Raw genomic sequence first — 17,638 nt, 5'->3', positions numbered from 1 at the left:
TTCATGGGCAGACAGTGCTATATGTTCTTCAGATCTAATTACCTGCAGGGAAGCCTGTCTACAAAGATAAGAAAGAGAGAAGAAAACTCATAATAATCATCACATGGTTCAAAAAATGTCAATGAATATAAGAATGTTCTCAGCCTCAGTATGTACCTCATTTAACAACAAATAATGAAAAATACAAAGACATGTTATAAATGTAATAAATGTGAGAACACTTTCAGCAATGCTGCAGTTTTCTTCAACATCAGTAAATTTGTACTGGAATAAAACAAAATATAATGAATATGGGAAAGCCCTACATTCCTTCCTCCTTAAACAATCCAACATTTACATCAGCGTGAAAAAAAAAAACTACATAAGTGTTAAAGCCCTTGGTTATACCTAAGCTTTTCCTAAGTATCAATGAGCTCATATTCAAGAATAACCTTGAGGAGTGAAAAAAGAGGAGATGTCTCCCAAGTTTATCATCTGTAATCACAAGAGGTAAAAATCTTATTTTCTTTCCCACTGAGGCTTTGTGGAAGGGGATTAAGAAATAAAAATTTTCCCCCTACAGTTAGTTTTCTAAGAAATATTTCAACTTCCATGTGGGGCTCATGTAATTACCTAAGGTTCAAAGGGGTTTAAATTTCCCAAACAGAGCCTGTCATAGTTGGTTTCCTTCTAGAGAAATTATAAAGAAGGTACTGCTATATAGAAAAAAGAATGTATGCTTTTCCTAAACTAAGAAGTACAACACATTTGACTTAATAAAGAATTTCACAAAGAGCTTTTAACAGCACTGCTTACCATCATTCACACAGTTGCAAAATCCACACTGATATCTCCTTCCTCCTTCAATGAACTGCATAAATGGGCACATGTAGGCCTTGCACCTGTTGCATCTGACTGGTCCACTCTCACCGTGATTTACCAAGTAAAGGGGACTCTATGGAGAAACAAGAAAAATTAAATGAACAGATGAGTGTAGGATTTCTAGGTATTATAATTTGGAAAGTCTTTTAATGGCAGGTTTTTTGTTTTTTTTGTTTTTTTTTTTTTTTTTGAGACAGAGTCTTGCTCTGTCACCCAAGCTGGAGTGCAATGGCATGATCTTTGCTCACTGCAATCTCCGCCTCCAGGGTTCAAGCGAGTAGCCTCAGTCTCCCGAGTGGCTGTGATTACAGATGCCCATCACCACGGCTGGCTAATTTTTGTAGTTTTAGTAGAGACGAGGTTTCACCATGTTGGCCAGGCTGGTCTCGAACTCCTGACCGCAGGTGATCCACCCACCTTGGCCTCCCAAAGTGCTGGGATTACAGGCGTGAACCACTGCACCTGGCCTAGTGGCAATTTTTAAGGAACTCAACTCTTAGCTTTTGCCCCAAGACAGTAAAAATGTCTTTATTGATAACACATGAATTCAAAGCTATAAGATGTTGTCCAGAATATTCAAACAAAAGTTAATTTAAGTTTATCTCATTTATAAGGATATATCAATATATGCATATTTATGTCTATGTGTGTATGCATATTTGCCAATATGTGTGTGGAGACAAACATACAGTGATGGTAATAATACTTAATTATTCTTACGTTAAAAACATTCTAGACAACTTGTGTCACACATTTTGCTAAGTTTCTTCATAGATTATAAATAAAGAGAGTTAGGTCTGATTTTAGACATTCTAGTTTGCATAGCAGTATGCTGCCTACATAGTTCCCCCAAAGCACATCAATTATTTCTTCAAAAATGCAACTATTTGAAGAAATATGCAATAATGTTCATTTATTTAGGCAAGGAGGCTGATTCTACCTTTTCTGTTACTTTATTAGAAAGAAATGTTTCACAGAATACTCACAGTGTGGCTGGCCCTACTTTGCCAGAACTGAAAAAATAAATCATTCAATTGCTTCTTCCTCATAAACATACATATAAGGCATGATACATCTTTTACAGTTTAGAAGTAAAAAAGTTCAGCATTAAGTCTGCTTTCCCAACACTTATGGCTTTCAGGAGAAAACCACAGAGATCCTTGTTTTTGTGAATCTCCTTAAAGATAACATTTAAAGAAAAACTTGAGAATTGCAGGCTTTGGCATGTCAATTTAATTTTTCTTTACTGAAAAAGATATAAATAAAGCAGACTGCTTTTGAATGGAGGCCTGAAGAGCAGGAGGTCAGTGGGGTGGGGGTATCAGGCTGTTTTCTGCTCCAGTCTTAGAAAACCGAGATCCCCCATTGTCCCTGCCCAGATGTTCAACGTGAAAGCTGAGGTTTCAGAAATCAGTTGGGAGGTCTCAGAGCAGAAAAAAACAGGTTTAACACAATACTCAAAAGAATCAGGGGAAGGATTTAAATTTTTTCCTTAATCATTCCCTTCTATTTCTGCACTGCCCTCTTCCTCACTTCTTGCCCCAAGAAAGCCAGAAGACAGATTGGATTTTCTTGTTTATGGTCACTTCTGATCCACAGCACGGGCCTGACTCTGGTGCCCCACAGGTAGGGGTTGTGACAAGGATTAGGTGAGTAATACATGTGCAGTTCACAGCATTGTGCCTGGCAAAAAGTAATTGGAAAATTTTTATCCGGAACAGTCTTTCCTCTCTCAAAACCACTCAGCTCAGGACAGAGTCATCTTTGACAGGAGGATAAGTATGAGATGGGCTTCAGGTCCTGAAGGCTACCTGGTCAGTTACTGTAAAACATTATTGTAAACATGATCTAGAAGACAGAGAATAAACTTTCAGGAGATTCTGATACACTCCAATGGTTAAAAGTTGAGAGGCAGAATGCATTTTTAAAACACTCTAGGAATTTTATTTAAATACATAGTCACACATACAAATTCAAATATCTGATGTATACACCACTCTTTCAGACAAACTTTTTGTTAGAAAGGCATATAGTGACAAATATTTGTTCTCTTCAGCTGGTAATAGGAAGAAATTATTTGAGGAGGCAATAGAGAAGCAAAAACATGCAAGTACAAAAAAAGATTCTTAGAACAGTAAATGGAGAGCTAGAAGAATAACAAGTGGGAGAATAAGAACCTGCTGTTCAGGTAGCTTCCACTGGATTAAAAGTGCAATTACCAATCATGACTCCAGTTACTGCTCTGTTCCAAAACTCCAACCTCTCAGATCAGGAGATGCTTTCGGAAGTTAAAATTGGGAGACATTCTGCAGTTTCCATTCACTCAGCCAAGTTTACTTTTCTCATCCTTTTATTTTCAAAAAGTTCAAAGGCTGTAACAAATCCCCTGATTTTAGAAACCAAATATGATCTAATTATTTGCTAGACAAGCCAAAAGTAATGGAAGGAAATTTGACCTTATTATCACTGATATGATTTGCTCAAAGCCAGGCCCAGCCCAAAGTTACTGTGAAATTGTCGGCAATGAACACCTATGCATTCCAGTCCTGGCAGATTCAAACTTGCAGGACTGAAAATGAATGTCTAACAAGAAACTGGAGTCAAGTCATGACTGTGTCTAGGCTATTAAATACACTTACAGTTTTTTCAATTTTCACTTTTTTAGAAACCAGATGATGGATATGTAAGTAAGGTCTTCAGACAACTGAGGTGACAGTAAAGAATGTTAAAAGCTTTTTAACTGTTTACATTTTATTTTCAGGCAACAGGGCAAGGGCTTCTAAATTACACTGGCTTGTTTCATCTCTCTCAGGCCATGTTGAAAACCATCAGAGATTTCCCTTTGCACTCTCCAGATGTCGGCTTATCTGCACTATAGTAGTGTGCATGAGCTCATAAATAGCTAACCTTACTTTTCTTTTGAGTTCGATCTTGGTGTGTATGGCTTTTTAAAAAAATCAAATTACTTTTCAAAACATTGCCTAAGTTATCTTTTTTCCTTACCAAGGGAATTATATTTACCTCAGAAATATTTTCCGATTTTAAAAATTTTTGTTTACAAATGTACTTTAATATTTAGCTCTTAGTATATCCTTGTCTGCCCTTTCTTTTCTGTTTTTCTCTTAAGTGGAAAAGAGAAAAGATAGAAAGACTGGCTATAAAAACCTCACCTGGCTATTGTTTGGTTCTGGCCTTGTGTGGCGTGAGTTTACACAACATGAAAGTGATAGGGAGGCTGAGGAAAAATGTGAATCTTTTCCTCGTATTTTTGGATTAACAGGGGTGTGCCAAATACTATGCTGATACTAATTTTACAAAAAGTGCTTTAATTGAAAAAAATGCATCTCTTGTGTATGTATATAATACTGGTTGATTTTGGACCACAAGTGAGAATATCATTCTAAGAAATGAGGCTTAGTACTAAAATGATATCCAACAATTAAGAAACAAAACAAAACAACTTTTGATTATTTTTCCATATAAAAGTAGTAGACATCAAGATGTATCTACCAATACCTTCTTAATACCTCTAGTAAAATTTTAAGTCTTCTTATTTGAATACATTACCAGTTTTCCAAGTATTCCTGCCATTCTCTTGGGTAACTTTAACATTTGTACCACAGGTACCTTTGAGGGACTTACAGTGTAGCAGAGTAGAAAGACAGTAAACAAAAAAGTACATACAAATGCAATGAAAAAAAAAACAGGATATGAGGAGAAACAATACTTGGGAGAACATCATAAACAGCTCTTTTTAAGGCTCTTTTCAGCTTAGAAAGGCAATGTTAAACTGTTCACAGATTGTATTTCCAAAACAAACACAGATGCTCAAAGAAAATAAAGTACAGTATAGAAAGACCCATCATGAAAAATCTGTATCAAGTTTGTAGGCTGTGTGTATTTTTGTTTTGGCATCTATATTATTAAGAAAAATCTGGGCCGGGCACAGTGGCTCACGCCTATAATCCCAGCACTTTGGGAGGCCGAGACGGGCGGATCACGAGGTCAGGAGATCGAGACCACCCTGGCTAACACGGTGAAACCGTCTCTACTAAAAAATACAAAAAACTAGCCGGGCGAGGTGGCGGGCGCCTGTAGTCCCAGCTACTCGGGAGGCTGAGGCAGGAGAATGGCGTGAACCCAGGAGGCGGAGCTTGCAGTGAGCTGAGATCCGGCCACTGCACTCCAGCCTGGGTGACAGAGCGAGACTCCGTCTCAAAAAAAAAAAAAAAAAAAAAAAAAAAAAAGAAAAAAAGAAAAATCTGAATACCCAAGCCTGGCTACAGTATTTCTGTTTTAGGAAAATAATGAATTGCAGTGAGGAACTAAAGAAAGCAGCTAAATACCAAAGTGTTTTTATCCCATAGATCCAATAGGTGGCACTGTGCAACTAAAAATTAAATCTGTATACACCTTATCAGTAGGCAAGAAAACAACCAAGATAATCACGCTACATTTATTACATGTAACTCTAATAACTTTTAACTGAACATGCTTTTCTTGAAGAAACTTTTGATAATGGTTTAAAAATATTCTGGGCCAAACAAAATACAAATAAACATGGAATACAAGACTATTTTATGCATACATTGTATAGAAACTACAGAATGTGCCAAATTTACTAATAGCCAAGAAAAACTTATTTTTAAAGTTCCTAATCCTCTGCCGACTTTCCTTAAGTGTGTGTAGGGAAACAGAGGTGCGGTTGGGATAGGGAGCCACAGAGTGGAGCAGGCAACCTAATGACGGCCTGGGAAGCAGAGAGAACAAGGACACGAATGCCCTGCTGCCAGCGTCCATGCCCACTCCCCACATTAGCCATCATGGTACAAAATAACAAAGCAACAGTGACATCTGGTACGTCCTGGCACTCGGCAGTACACTGCGATGAAGAAAAATGATTTTCTAAAGCAAACGCCAGCTTCCTGTTGGAACATCCTATCACAGGCATGGTGCTGGTAAAGGGCAGAGACAGAGTAGCCAAAGCCCAGATTTCAGGAATACTCTGAATGAGTAATGTCATACGTGCCCACACCCAGGACACTGCTGGGTGAAACTGGGCCCATCTCTCCTTTCTTCTCTCATTTGCCCACTACCCACTCTCCTTATCTTTCAGCACCAGAGTTCATGTAAGTTCTAATATATACACACAAACTCTTCAACCACCTACTTTCCCCTCTAACACTTATTCACTAATTTTTAAAAAAAATTTATTTTACATTTTCAATGTATACTTCTTCCTCCCCTTCTTTTTTTTTTTTTTTTTTTTTTTTTTTCTCTCTCTCTCTTTATTTCCTCCATTATAAGTCTTCAGGAAAGTAATCAACGTCCTGGGACTCTACAGTTGTCCCCACAGCACCAATATTCTACTTTACAAAGTGCCTGAAGGAAATACCTTGGCTAAGCAGTTACTGATCATGGGAAAGAAATTTTTACCTACAATGAGATCTAAATAAGATGAGAAGATTTAAAATAAGATCTGTCAAAATGTTACACAGTTACACAGTTTTCCAGCCTGATTAAGGATAATATTCAGCATCAACTTGTATTTCCCAGGAAATCACTGTAAATGTATCTCTCTGGCAGCAGTGATTTCCTACCGGCAATGTAACTTTGACAAGCGGCTACTTCTTGGAATTGGAGTGCTGCTTCTGTTTTGGAGCTGTCTCAAGAGGAGGTCAGTTGGTAATTTGGATTAATTGGGGGATATAAGTAGAAGCATGGAAATGGTATGTGAAAAGATAATCCAGAACCTGTGATGAACAACTATCCTTTAAAAATGTTAAACATTCAGACTATTAGGCATGCTGGAAGATGAGCAGAGTCAGTCAGATTCCCAAAGGATTATGCCCAGAGGCTAAAAGGAAAAGAGTCTGTATCAACTGCATTTATTAAAGACATTTCCATGTGAAAGAGATATGAGAAGCAGCTTATATGTGCTTTCTACTTTTAGCTTTACCATATATGACATTCACTAGGCCTACATGGACAAAAAAGGTACAGTTCAATAGGCTATTTACTGTACAAGTGCTTTTGAGAGAGCAGTACTATTCTAGTTAGACTTTTAAAAATAAGTGTGAAATTAAAGAATATTTTCTGAATTAAAAAATAAAATCCTATCATGTGTCTTCTAAAAACAAACAGAGCTTGAGGATAAGACACTTAATACATTGTATTAGTTCTAAGAATATATTTATATTTTTAAAAATAATGTTTACTAAAAAAATCTAATGTTTTTAATTGGCTCTTCTTAACCTAAAACTTTGCTTTTTTTGCACTTTCAGAAGATTATAGTTTTGTTAGCTTGTTAGTGACACTTGGGAGATTGTTTTCCCTTTTTCCTTTGAACAATACTATTAGAGAGTCTATTTGTTCTAACTGTACCTACAGCTTGTATTAGATTTGGATACCTCTTTAATTTGGAAGTTAGTTTTTTATTTTTGGGTTTCTTTTCATTGAAAAATATTGAAAATTTTTACTGAATCAGACTTTTCATAATAAATGTAAGAACATAACTATTATCTTTATGGTCTTATGGTCATTTGTAGTTTAAAACGCTCTCATTTATTGAGAGCATTTAAAATGCTCTCAATTTCAATTTGATATTGAGGAGCTAACATCCCAGGGAGTGGGGAATTCCCATCCACATTGTTCAGAGGAATGCAAGGTCAGTGAGTAATAGGAAGTGACTTGTGCAACAAACTGCAGAGCTATAGCTTGAATTCTGATTTATTCCAACTATTTATGTCCTCTATGCTATATGTGCAAGAAACAGCTTGCAGACTGGATGTGCAGAAAAGCATACAGTTTCAGAGAAAGGTACCATTCTCACTGGTCTGTGACGTGAATGAAGCCCTTAAACCATGCTCCCTGGTAAGCATTCTAATTGTCTCTGGTCATTTGTCTCTCCCATTCTCTATAGGAGCTGCCACATACCTTTGCATCCTTATTAAGCTCCTCCCCATAAGCTCCTTCTCCACCTCCCTTGCAGGAGGTGTAAATGTAAACTTACATTCTTCTTCACAAAGAAAATAGAAAACCTCAGGTAAGAACTCTCTTGCCTTTCCCCACTAATTTACCAGCATCTCTCCAACATTTTCCTTTCTCTCCTCCTGTTACAATGGAAGCGGTATCCTCTCTCTTCTGACTTCTCAGAGGCTTTGTCTAATCCTGTACCATGTCTAAATCTGGCCCCTCAAGATCCTTTCATCCACAAGGGAGAATTATATTTTGTTGTCTAATTCCAGGCCACTTGCAGGTGACATATTTAATTGCTGTATGTTCCCATATAACCTTGTGCCTAAAAGCACTCATAACACTATTTTACTTTTCAAAACCACTACTACATTCTCAAATCCATGACTCACAGGTCCAGCCTGTTTACTGTTATATCTCCTGTAGCACAATACCTGAGTCAGTCAATGGTTTCTGAATGAACAAACACAATATCTCAGGTACCCACAAATACACGCTCAGGATAACTTGTGATAGGTATTAAAGCAAAAGGTCAAAAAAAAAAAACCAGAAGAAATCTTCAGAGGGGTCAGGAAAGCCTTCATTCAAGGAAGATATGGGCACTTATGAGGAGCTATTTGTTCACTGAAAGAGAGAAGGTAAGAATTTCAACCAGTGAGAACAGCTTAACACAGGAAGAAAAACCCAGGGTTTGTTGGTGACCAGCAGGCAGGTAGCCTCGAACAGCTGGGCTGAAGGGAGATAAAGAGAAAGGCTGGAGTGATTTTGAGGAGAGCCTTCAAAGCCAGGTAGGGTAGCAGTACACTGACCCAGCAGGTTTCAGACAGACAGATGCACACACACCCCTACCTAAAATCAGTTGTTACTACATGGTAGGAATTCTGATAGACGTTGGTAAGATATTTCACCATTCATTAAAACAATATTCTTGGAAAAATAGTACATTTGGTATAAATTTTGAAACCTGCTTATAAATTAGCAAATTCTATCACATGTTTTAACATTATCATGAAGGGTTTTAAGAATTTCTGTTTGTTTCATCATCTCATATTTCACTCAATTCATTAAATTCTTGGGTTGATTTTTTAAATAAACTCAAAATATGTTTGAATACTATGAACAATTTTTAAATTAAATTTCTAACTAAAAAACTTCACCCGTTAACAGCAGTATGTTAGCTTCACCTTCACCACTGATCCCAAGGGCCTACATTACAGAGTAAATTCTCAATAAATATTTGAGTGGATGACAAGGAAGAGAGATAGGAAAGGAGTGAGGGAGGGGAAAACTGAAGGAAGGGAAGCAGAGGGGAGGGGAGGGGAGGGGAGGGAAGGGGAGGGGAGGGGAGGGGAAGGGGAGGGAGACAGAGAAGTCTCCTTTGGAATTGAGGATACCTGCCAGCTCTTTTATCACAGAAGATCTGGGTGTAATGAACCCTAATGTGCTTTCATCCCAAAATATGCACTGATAACTACACTAGGAGATTCATCTCTTGGAATGGCCAAAAATGCTTTAAAGCAAGCACAGCTGTGACCTTTCTACCCAGGCCTCTAACGCCAGGAGGGCTTTTTGGTGGGAAGGTCATGTTAAACTGTACACTGAAGTCTATGAAAGGGCAGCTCCTGGTGAGAGGGCATCCTTAGTTTCAGAAGGGAAAATAAATACCAATGCAGTTAAGAGAGCACCCTAATCCGGTTTCCTGTCCTAGTTCATAACTAAACTATCAATGGTAGGTAACGATTCTTAAGCAAAAAATGGTCTGTTTGGATCAGGTTATGCTGACATAGTATTGCAAGTTATGGGCATATTTGCAAAGATCAGCATTATTTCTCTTGCTAGAACAGATGTTTAAAACTTCCGAGGAAGATACTGTCTCTCCAGAATTTTACGCTTGAGCAACATTTTGCCACATTTCTTACAATCTCTGACCTATTATAATTTATCTTTTATCTCTATGGGAAAATTACATGTTGTCTAGTTATAGGCCACTAGCAGAAAACATACTTCATTGTTACAACAATGTATAATGTTCTACGGAAGATTAATATATCTTAAACTAGAAACCCTTCTGTATCTGGTGTTTTTTCTTCTATGACAGAACAATTGGCAGCTTTCTGCTCCTCAAAGGAAAGTTGTGAAATATTCTAAAGATAAAAGTGTTAAAAATAATAAGCCCAGAGGCAAACTATCTTTGTCTCTCTGGCAGAATTATAAATTAGTCAAAGTATTCCCTCCATTAGTCTTACTTCCTTATAAGGCCATAAAAAGAGATTTCCCTCTATGTGAGGGTCCGAATTTATTTATTCATTTATTTTTTACTATACTTTAAGATCTAGGGTACATGTGCACAATGTGCAGGTTTGTTACATAGGTATACATGTGCCATGCTGGTTTGCTGCACCCATTAACTCGTTATTTACACTAGGTATTTCTCCTAATGCTATCCCTCCCCCAGTCAGTCCTCCACCCCTAACAGGCCCCAGTGTGTGATGTTCCCCAACCTGTGTCCAAGTGGTCTCATTGTTCAATTCCCACCTATGAGTGAGAACATGCAGTGTTTGGCTTTCTGTACTTGTGATAGTTTGCTCAGAAGGATGGTTTCCAGCTTCATCCATGTCCCTGCAAAGGACATAAACTCATCCTTTTTTTTATGGCTGCATAGTATTCCATGGTGTATATGTGTCACATTTTCTTAATCCAGTCTACCATTGATGGACATTTGGGTTGGTTCCAAGTCTTTGCTATTGTGAATAGTGCCGCAATAAACATATGTGTGCATGTGTCTTTATAGTACCATGATTTATACTCCTTTGAGTATATACCCAGTAATGGGATGGCTGGGTCAAATGGTATTTCTAGTTCTAGATCCTTGAGGAATCACCACACTGTCTTCCACAATGGTTGCTAGTTTACAGTCCCACCAACAGTGTAAAAGCATTCCTATTTCTCCACATCCTCTCCAGCACCTGTTGTTTCCTGAATTTTTCATGATCGCCATTCTAACTGGTGTGAGATGGTATCTCATTGTGGTTTTGATTTGCATTTCTCTGATGGCCAGTGATGATGAGCATTTTTTCATGTGTCTGTTGGCTGCATAAATGTCTTCTTTTGAGAAGTGTCTGTTCATATCCTTTGCCCACTTTTTGATGGGGTTGCTTTTTTCTTGTAAATTTGCTTAAGTTCTTTGTAGATTCTGGATGTTAGCCCTTTGTCAGATGAGTAGATTGCAAAAATTTTCTCCCATTCTATAGGTTGCCTGTTCGTTCTGATGGTAGTTTGTTTTGCTGTGCAGAAGCTCTTTAGTTTAACTAGTTCCCATTTGTCTATTTTGGCTTTCATTGCCACTGCTTTTGGTGGTTTAGACATGAAGTCCTTGCCCATGCCTGTGTCCTGAATGATATTGCCTAGGTTTTCTTCTAGGGATTTTATGGTTTTAGGTCTAACATTTAAGTCTCGAATCCATCTTGAATTAATTTTTGTATAAGGTGTAAGGAAGGGATCCAGTTTCAGCTTTCTACATATGGCTAGCCAGTTTTTCCGGTACCATTTGTTAATTAGGGAATCCTTTCCCCATTTCTTCTTTTTGTCAGGTTTGTAAAAGATCAGATAGTTGTAGATGTGTGGTATTATTTCTGAGGGCTCTGTTCTGTTCCATTGGTCTATATCTCTGTTTTGGTACCAGTACCATGCTGTTTTGGTTACTGTAGCCTTGTAGTATTGTTTGAAGTCAGGTAGCATGATGCCTCCAGCTTTGTTCTTTTGGCTTAGGATTGTCTTGGCAATGCAGGGTCTTTTTTGGTTCCATATGAACTTTAAAGTAGTTTTTTTCCAATTCTGTGAAGAAAGTCATTGGTAGCTTATTGGGGATGGCATTGAATTTATAAATTACCTTGGGCAGTATTGTCATTTTCATAATATTGATTCTTCCTATCCATGAGCATGGAATGTTTTTCCATTTGTTTGTGTCCTCTTTTATTTCGTTGAGGGGTGGTCTGTAGTTCTCCTTGAAGAGGTCCTTCACATCCCTTGTAAGTTGGATTCCTAGTTATTTTATTCTCTTTGTAGCAATTGTGAATGGGAGTTCACTCATGATTTGGCTCTCTGTCTGTTATTGGTGTACAGAGATGCTTGTGATTGTTGCACATTGATTTTGTATCCTCAGACTTTGCTGAAGTTGCTTATCAGCTTAAGGAGTTTTGGGGCTGAGATGATGGGGTTTTCTAAATATACAATCATGTCATCTGCAAACAGGGACATCCAACTTCCTCTTTTCCTAATTGAATACCCTTTATTTCTTTCTCTTTCCTGATTGCCTTGGCCAGAACTTCTAACACTATGTTGAATAGGAGTGGTGAGAGAGGGCATCCCTGCTAGCTTTTGAATGTGTTTGCTCTTGCTTCTCTAGTTCTTTTAACTGTGATTTTGGGTGTCGATTTTAGATCTTTCCTCCTTTCTCTTGTGGGCATTTAGTGCTATAAATTTCCCTCTACATACTGCTTTAAATGTGTCCCAGAGATTATGGTATGTTGTGTTTTTGTTCTCATTGGTTTCAATGAACATCTTTATGTCTGCCTTCATTTCGTTATTCACCCAGTAGTCATTCAGGAGCCGGATCTTCAGTTTCCATGTAGTTGTGTGGTTTTTGAGTAAGTTTCTTAATCCTGAGTTCTAATTTGATTGCATGTGGTCTGAGAGATAGTTTGCTGTGACTTCTGTTCATTTACATTTGCTGAGGAGTGCTTTACTTCCAAATATGTGGTCAATTTTAGAATAAGTGTGATGTGGTGCTGAGAAGAATGTATATTCTGTTGATTTGGGGTAGAGAGTTCTGTAGATGTCTATTAGATCTGCTTAGTGCAGAGCTGAGTTCAACTCCTGGATATCCTTGTTAACCTTCTGTCTCATTGATCTGTCTAATATTGACAGTGGGGTGTTAGGGGTCTCCCATTATTATTGTGTGGGAGTCTAAGTCTCTTTGTAGGTCTCTAAGGACTTGCTTTATGAATCTGGGTGCTCCTGTATTGGGTGCATATGTATTTATGATAGTTAGTTCTTCTTGTTGAATTGATCCCTTTACCATTATGTAATGGCCTTCTTTGTCTCTTTTGATCTCTGTTGGTTTAAAGTCTGTTTTATCAGAGAGTAGGATGGCAACCCTTGCTTTTATTTGTTTTCCATTTACTTGGTAGATCTTCCTCCATCCCTTTATTTTGAGCCTATGTTTGTCTCTGCATGTGAGATGGGTCTCCTGAATACAGCACACTGATGGGTCTTGACTCTTTATTCAACTTGCCAGTCTGTGTCTTTTAATTGGGGGCATTTAGTCCATTTACATTTAAGGTTAATATTGTTATGTGTGAATTTCATCCTGACATTATGATGTTAGCTGGTTATTTTGCCCATTAGTTGATGCAGTTTCTTCCTAGCATCGATGGTCTTTACAATTTGGCATGTTTTTGCAGTGGCTGGTACCAGTTGTTCCTTTCCATGTTTAGTGCTTCTTTCAGGAGCGCATGGAAGGCAGGCTGGCTGGTGACAATATCTCTCAGCATTTGCTTGTCTGTAAAGGACTTCATTTCTCCTTCACTTATGAAGCTTAGTTTGGCTGGATATGAAATTCTGGGTTGAAAATTCTTTTCTTTAAAAATGTTGAATATTGGCCCCCACTCTCTTCTGGCTTGTAGAGTTTCTGCTGAGAGATCTGCTGCTAGTCTGATGGGCTTCCCTTTGTGGGTAACATGACCTTTCTCTCTGGCTGCCCTTAACATTTTTTCCTTCATTTCAGCCTTGGTGAATCTGACAATTATGTGTCTTGGGGTTGCTCTTCTCGAGGAGTATCTTTGTGGTGTTCTCTGTATTTCCTGAATTTGAATGTTGGCCTATCTTGCTAGGTTGGGGAAGTTCTCCTGGATAATATCTTGAAGAGTGTTTTCCAACTTGGTTCCATTCTCCCTGTCATTTTCAGGTACACCAATCAGATGCAGATTTGGTCTTTTCATATAATGAAAAGAGGGGGCTTTGTTCGTTTCTTTTTACTCTTTTTTCTCTAAACTTCTCTTCTTGCTTTATTTCATTAATTTGATCTTCAGTTACTGATATCCTTTCTCCAGAAGTGGAGAAAACAGCGGCAGCAGGCCTTGTTGAGCTGTGGGGGGCTCCGCCCAATTCAAGTTTCCCTGGCTGCTTTGTTTACCTACTCAAGTCTCAGCAATGGTGTATGCCCCTCCCCCTGCCAGGCTGCTGCCTCGCAGGTCGATCTCAGACTGCTGCACTAGCAGTGACCAAGGCTCCTTGGGCGTGAGACCCGCCAAGCCAGGCACGGGATATAATCTCCTGGTGTGCCGTTTGCTAAAACTGTTGGAAAAGCGCAGTATTTTGGTGGGAATGTCTCGTTTTTTCCAGGTACAGTCTATCACGGCTTCCCTTGGCTAGGAAAGGGAAATCCTCCAACCCCTTGCGCTTCCCAGGTAAGACGATGCCCTACCCGGCTTCGGCTCACCCTCCATGGGCTGCACCCACTGTCCAACCAGACCCAGTGAGATGAACCGGGTACCTCCGTTGGAAATGCAGAAATCACCCGTCTTCTGCATCGATCACACTGGGAGCTGCAGACCAGAGCTGTTCCTATTCGGCCATCTTGGAACGGACCCCTGAGGGTCTGAATTTAAATGACACCTTCTCAATAAGGCCTGCCCTGAACACCCTATTTAATCTACAAAACCCACACTCCACCTCCTCCCAGGCAGATGTCATCCCCCAAGTCTGCTCTACTTTTTCCTTCCTCCATAGCCTCAGATAACCTTACCAGTTTCACTGTCTAGTCTCCATTAGAATGTAAGCTCCATGAGGGCAGAGATCTTTGTCCACTCTGTTCACTGACATATCTCAAGTGCCAAGAACAGTAACCGGCACATACTGGGAGAACAATAAGTATTCACTGAATTGAATTGGTTATTCTTAAATTCTTTTTGAAATAAGGTGACATAAACAAAGTATTTCATAAAAATGGTCATAGTTTATAAACTAGCATATCAAATAACCATGGATTATTGTATAGATTAAGGTATATGAGGTGACTGAAAACATCACTAAAATCCCAGGAGTGATTATACAAGTGACATAAACAAAGTCCTTCATAAAAATGGTCACGCTTTATAAACTATCATATCAAATAACAATGCATTATTGTCCAGATTATGGTATATGAGATGACTGAAAACATCACTAAAATCCCAGGAGTGATTATACAATTATAAATACAAGTATAAAACTGTTTCCGTAAAGAAGCTTAACAGAACTCAAACCAAATGATCAACTGCCTTTAGAGTAGACATCTATAGAAGCTATGCATTTGTCCAAATATGTCTAAAACTTTCTCTACAAATTCCTTTCAGAGTGGAAAAAAATACAGGACTCTAAGAGTCACGCAGTTCAATCTGTTATCGATGTAAACACTGGAGACTGGCCAGGCATAGTAGTTCATGCCTGTAATCCCAGCAATTTGGGAGGCTGAGGCGGGCAGATCACTTGAGCCCAGGAGATCAAGACCAGCCTGGCCAACATGGCGAAACCTCATCTCTATTTAAACAGAAGAAAACATTGGTGATTAATCATCCTCCGTGCTCTGGCTGGGCTACTTCCAGTAATACAGCAAATCATCTTTGGTGAGTTAATTTGATTTGAGCATACAGCCAAAAATCATTTGAAGGAGAGCATTTTTGAAAACAGGGTTAAAAAAAGTTGAGAAAAAATTTTAATTTAAAAAACAGATGACCAATTCAAAAGCATTTTGAGAAATAAATACATTTATATATTTATTCTATATCAATAAACTGAAATAAGAGGAAAGATGACTTCTTATCAGAAATAAAAGTTGATAAATATGAAACATTTTCTATTCTTTTCTGTAAGAAAGAAGAAATATAGACAAAATTATGTCTGAACTACTTAAAGAATTTTTCAAAACTTTTCAAACCATAGAGGACAAGGGAGTACGGGATGTAGTAAACCAAAAAAACTTAAATCTCAATCCATGTTAGACTACAATGTACTTTAATTTACAGTTCAGGATAAAGGAAAGTAGTCTCTGTGGTAGGTGAACTCCAGGATATCTACAGACACTAGATTTGATAATTACGGTTCTTCTCTTTCACCTGCATTTTACAGAAATATTTTTCAAGAAAGTAAATGATAGTTGTATTTTCCCAAACAACAAATAACATTTTAACGATTTTTACATGCTCTTTTTTGTTACACATACTGTTCATAAGATCCTTCCCTGCCTCCGCCCCGCCCACCAAATACACACAAAGACACACTCACGAATACTATATACCTTCCTCTGTGAGATGATATTGACAGAAACACTGCAGTGGAGGGGAATAAAAGTGAAACCTAAGCTAAACTTTATGGAGAATTTTACTGTCCTGCAAATTCCTTATGCAACTGTTATTCTAGTCAGCGCAGCTGTTTTTATCTGCTGGCAATACTAAAGCAATAATCATTTGTAGTGGGTCCCCAAAGGGCTGTTTTTTATAAGAACATATGTGTGGGAAATAAAATATTTTCATTGCTATAGACCACGGAAACTGAACTCAAGCAGACAGCTGGATAAAGAGATGACTCCTGAATACAAGATCCTGGCCTTAGTTTGGCATTTAAATTGTCAATTCCTTTCTTACCTACTTTGTAACACTTTCAGTACCAAATATGGCATTTGTATACAACAAGCTCAATAAATGTTTGAGCACAGGCAGATCTCTATGGTAAAAATGTCACCAAATTACTTGGCATCAAAATTCTGTACTTCTATATATAAATGATATTGTATGACTAAAATATCATAGTTAAATATTATTTAGCTAAAAATGTGCCATATACTGTTTTAGGTCCTAGAAATGCAATAGTGAGAAAAATCAGATGTGGTCCCTACCCCTGTGAACCCAGCAGGAAAAAGATGTTAGTCAAATCTACATCTCAAAATTACAAACTGGGATTCATGGTATGAGTTGAGCTACAGGGGAGAATGGGGCTGAAGAAGTATCCCAAAAGCTCTCCTCAGGAAGTGACTAAAAGGACAGAATAGTGTGAAGGAGTTGAGGAAAAATCATTCCAGCAAATGTTTGTGAAACACCTTATGAAAAAATAAAGTCTATATAAATGTTTATGTTATGGTGATGCTTATCATTCGAATAGTAAGAAACAGAGAAAATGGTGATCTAATATCAAATGACAGATACCATGCAGCATTCCTTCAAAATCAGAGTAATTAAGCCTCTTTCCCATTTACATATGAATATAAATTGTGGAGTGTAACTCAGTTTAGGCTTATATAATAATATGTAGCTAGAACCACTGAAGGGGTTTGATAACATCCCTCTTAAATGTATACACTTTAAGTCAATATAAATTGCCTGAAGTTTTCATACTTCTCTTTCTTGTATATAGCAGACACCCAAAATCAAGATTATAAGACTAAAATAAAATTTTCCATGGTGAAATTTAATATTGTACAGCAAATAATCATAATATTGATGAAGATAAGACTGGTTTATTTTTAAACAACTACAGGTTAAGGGGTATTATTGTAATTTTACTTACAAAAGAAATAAGGCTCAAAAAAGTAAATGTTTCAAGGTCATTCTGCTAAAATAGAGTCAAGTTATGCACCTAACTCCATCTAACTCCCAAATTCCTGCCCTAGCCACCACATTCATGACAATGCTGTATTCCTCACAAAAAAAAATCACTTCAAAAATAATCTGTGCTTTCAAACATTTCAAGATACAATGTCAAATTAAAA

At 37.8% G+C, this 17,638-nt stretch overlaps 1 protein-coding gene across 4 annotated transcripts in view; it reads right to left on the bottom strand.

Annotated features, from left to right (window-relative positions):
- SEC24D (SEC24 homolog D, COPII coat complex component) overlaps nucleotides 1-17,638 on the bottom strand; it is a 113,058-nt gene that overhangs the window by 45,064 nt on the left and 50,356 nt on the right. For all 4 annotated transcript variants that reach the window (XM_050792335.1, XM_050792337.1, XM_050792338.1 and 1 more), the window contains exon 9: nucleotides 796-934. In XM_050792335.1, the coding sequence (XP_050648292.1) occupies nucleotides 796-934 (139 nt within the window). The remainder of the gene's footprint in view (nucleotides 1-795; nucleotides 935-17,638) is intronic.

Source organism: Macaca thibetana, chromosome 5, assembly GCF_024542745.1.
Source record: "Macaca thibetana thibetana isolate TM-01 chromosome 5, ASM2454274v1, whole genome shotgun sequence".
In the NCBI taxonomy this organism is placed as follows: Eukaryota; Metazoa; Chordata; class Mammalia; order Primates; family Cercopithecidae; genus Macaca; species Macaca thibetana.
This window is presented reverse-complemented; position numbering and strand designations above follow the sequence as displayed.